This window comes from Etheostoma spectabile, chromosome 7 (assembly GCF_008692095.1).
Source record: "Etheostoma spectabile isolate EspeVRDwgs_2016 chromosome 7, UIUC_Espe_1.0, whole genome shotgun sequence".
NCBI classification, from domain to species: Eukaryota; Metazoa; Chordata; class Actinopteri; order Perciformes; family Percidae; genus Etheostoma; species Etheostoma spectabile.
The window spans coordinates 6859031-6863001 of record NC_045739.1 but is presented as its reverse complement, the minus strand read 5'-3'; the positions used below and the strand labels follow the sequence as shown (position 1 = coordinate 6863001).

At 44.5% G+C, this 3971-nt stretch overlaps 1 protein-coding gene across 9 annotated transcripts in view; it reads left to right on the top strand.

The window, feature by feature from the left end:
* zbtb46 (zinc finger and BTB domain containing 46) overlaps nt 1-3971 on the top strand; it is a 60864-nt gene that overhangs the window by 41870 nt on the left and 15023 nt on the right. For all 9 annotated transcript variants that reach the window (XM_032521511.1, XM_032521507.1, XM_032521506.1 and 6 more), the window contains exon 4: nt 3418-3699. In XM_032521511.1, the coding sequence (XP_032377402.1) occupies nt 3418-3699 (282 nt within the window). The remainder of the gene's footprint in view (nt 1-3417; nt 3700-3971) is intronic.

Here is a 3971-nt window from a genome sequence, read left to right as displayed (position 1 = left end):
ACACACACACACACACACACACACACACACACACACTTAACAAACTTAGATATACAGTGCAGCCTGAACCACAGCACCATAAAACTGTATCTTCTATCCATTAACTCTCTCAATGGATGATAAATGCAGTATTCCTTGCAACACATTTGAAGTATAGTTCAACAAACATCTTTTATTCCAAGGCAAGTCTTCTTCTGCTTTTGCTTAGCTCAAGCCCCCACATAGCTTGCAGCTTCGCTCACATGTGCGCACGTGCGCACACACACTCACACACACAAATACACACATGAACAAAGAGAACCACCGTTTCCACATATTTGTCTCTCCTTTTAAAGGGGTTTTTATTTAGCATAAATGTTGAAGCCAAGGGTGCCTGGCTACCATGGCAACCAAATTAAACGGAGGATCTCTTCAGAAAGCAGAAATCTAAATTATTCGGACTCTTTTATGAAGGGGAAAATGAAAATTCCCTTCACTGTACAGAGACCGCTGCACTGTACATGCTGAAGAAAGAAGGGGGAAAAGGATGAGGGAAAAGCTATTGTTTTTTGTATGTGACCATGCAGATCAAAGCCATATCCTAGGCCATTGAAATTCATAGGTTGTCTCATGACAAGCAGTACGCTAACACTCAGCATATGTGCACAAAGGAATGATGTAACCACAGTGTCTCTAAAACTCCAGATAAACCTATTGCCACTGAAAGACACCACAATATGTGTGTCTACAAATCCTCGGAGAAACCTTGCACACGTATGATGAAATCCATAAACTGCGTGCATGGGATTAGGTGCGACTGGTTCTGGTAAATGATTTTAACTGTCGGAACAGGATGAGGTTTAAGTAAAACACCATCAACGTAAGGTCTGATAAAGCTTACATAAGTGAAGGAGGATTATTTTGTATATTCCAATTATTTGGTGTGGAAGCCTGTTTGTGGTCAGCTGAATACTAATTTCTAATATCTTATGCTTAGTCTCGGAAATGCAGATAAGCCCTCAGAAAGCAGGCTACTGTATGTTGCAAGGCAGAGTGTGTCAGCATGACAGAAAGAGTTCTTCGCTAATGTGTAAAGCGCAGATGTTAATTTCATACATTACAACATTTCAAAATTGTGACTGTTATGCGCGAGGAAATCATGAAGAAATCGCTTTTCCATAACTGTCATCTAACCTGCAGTGTGTGACTGAAGCATTGTTACTGTATGACTGTGAGGAGGGTGGACATGTTCCATCTGTAGATGCACGTGTCCAGGGGATGCTGGGAAAAGTGTTCAGGGGTCATTCGTTCTTCCAATGCACAGATGAGTGGAGGGAGATGGGGGTCAGAGGTGACCCTCTCTCTCTCCCTCGCTTCCTCTCCTTCCATTTGTCTGCCTCTCTTTTCTCCATTTACGTGTGTGTGTGTGTGTTTTTTGGTGTGTGTGTGTGTGTGTGTGTGTGTGTGTGTTGTTGGCCCACAGCAGATCTATGTTATTGATTGACTCTTGTGGCTGCTGGGCTGCCCACTGAAGGAGGGGGCAGAGCTCTAATGAATTCCTGCACCTCATGCCCCTTGCGCCAACCCCTACACCCCCTCCTTAATTAACTTTGCGTGTGTGTGTGTGTGTGCGCGGGTTGGGGCGGGGGTGTGCGTGGATGCATGTGTGTGTGTTTTGTGTGTATCTTCTGTGCTTCCTCCACAGCTCAACACCCCCGCTTTTACACAAAAAAGGCAGGGGCCTTTTTTTTCTCTCTTTCTCTATCTGTCCGTGCCTGCTCATTTCTGTCTTCATTCCTCCTACTTTATCTCCTCTCTTTATATCTTCCTCTGCGTTTGCAAGTAGTTTGATGGCCGCTGATTACTTCGTATGTATGTCACTCTTATCTGGCACGCCCCATACATTATGACCCCATCCTCAATATCTGGTATCACTACACCGTTCAGATCTAGGTTCACGTGTATGTGCAACCGTGCATACAGAACGTACTATATATCCATCCATCTGATCTGTAATCATGTATCTGTACTGAGCATGAAACTGTTGTGTGTGTTGTTTGTGGTGTGTGTGTGTGTGTGTGTGTGTGTGTGTGTGTGTGTGTGTGTGTGTGGCAGAGTGGTCAACATTGACCCAGTAGGCTGTGAAGAGGCTTTATACCCATCGGTATTCCAGACGTGGAGGCAAACTACTGTCTCTGTCACCTTGACTCCCCCTGCAGCAGATGAGCTGTGGGCTGCACAGGAAACACTTAGCACTACCTGACTGTAGTTAAAATGGACAATAGGGCTTTTCTGTTCTCTCGCGCCCATATAATTTTTTTACCCTTTCTTTCTCCTTCACTTCTCCGCTCGTTTCTGTTCTCCGTGCCCCCACATCACCCCCGTCTTCACTTTGTTTATTCCCTATTAGCATTAAGTGTGATTTCAGCTGTCACTGCATGGGCTTTGTGGAACGGTAGAACTAAATATTAGGATGTCAGAAGGTTTCTGTCTAGCAATCGCACAAAATGATGCTCACAACTTGCAAGTCTGCATTAGCACTCACAGGTTTTGTATGTGTTTGTTTTAGGTGTAGACAAGCATTTCTTTCAAAGTCTTTAAGCCTGTGATGTACATGATGTGTATTTTTGTCTAAGTCTCTGTTAGAGAAAGCAACCTGTCATCAGTTAATTGTCAATTAGGAGGCAATGAAAGCGTGCTTGCGTGTCCGTATTTGCGTGTTTGTGTTGAGCGGAGCTGTTGTCAGCAGTGTGGTCTGACAGTCTTGTAGATACAGTGGAACCTCCAGCGACATGTCTACCGCTGACAGCTTCTCTACACACACTTTCAGCGACACTGACGGCTAAAAACACACACGCACAGACATAATGCACACACATATATCACTTCTATGTCTGCCTTCCTCTCTCACTCACTGTCTTTTTATGATCTCCCTGTATTTTTGTTGACTGGTGATGATGAGGTAAGTTAGGGAGTTGAGGAGAGAGAGAGGATTCAGAGCGGTGACGTGTCGGTAGTTGCAACCCGAAAACACTGGGTGTAAATGATGACTCGGCTGAGAGCTTTGAAAGAATGGGTTTTAATATGGTGTTTCTTTTTTGTATTTTCACTTAAGCTCAGTTGGATGAAACCCTTACACTGCAAAAAGTGGCAATTGTTCAAGTAGAATGTTAGGGTTACTTTTCTTTATCCCCTTTGAAAGGATTTCACAAATCCAAGAGTGGCAGGATTTTCAGCCTATGGAGAACCATGTAATCCCTCTAATTAAGTTAAGACATTGCTGTGTAAAATGTTTTCAGTGCATTGTCCCTTGCCACCTACTTGAATTTCCCTGTTTTAGTTTGCGCTGTTTTAAAAAACCATTGTAATGTTAGTCGGTGATGGCAGCAGAAGGACAGAAGAGCCTCACCCATCTTCTGTTACTTCATCTCTCTTCAGGGGCAGACGTGACCGAACCCAACAGCTCAGACAGCCGTGGCGAACGCCTAGACTTCTTCCTCAAGCAGGAAGAGCCTCTCACCACAGAGCCCAGCTACCTGGGTCCTAACGAATCAGAAGAGGCTGGGGGAGGAGGCGTGGGTGGAACAATCTCATCTGTAGCCAATCTGAAGGCGGCGCTGATGAGTAAGAACAGCCTGCTGTCTCTGCGGGCTGAGATGATGGGAGATGATAACCCTTTGTTGTTTGAGTACCTGCCCAAAGGAGCACACTCCCTGTCTTGTAAGTCACTATTTACTAACACTCTGCTCACACTGATTATTACACGCACACACACACACAACCACACACCTCATTATAACTTACAACTCGGGTATACACAAACTGCTGCAAATCTACTGGTGTATTTTTGAGTATCTGCTCATGTGGTCACCTGTGAGACATAAAACATGCAGACTTGACTGCTTTTGACATGAGTATACTCTTACTCTGCAGAGCATTTTCCAGCATTCACTTTGGATAACGGTGTGTGTGTGTGTGTGTGTGTGTGTGTG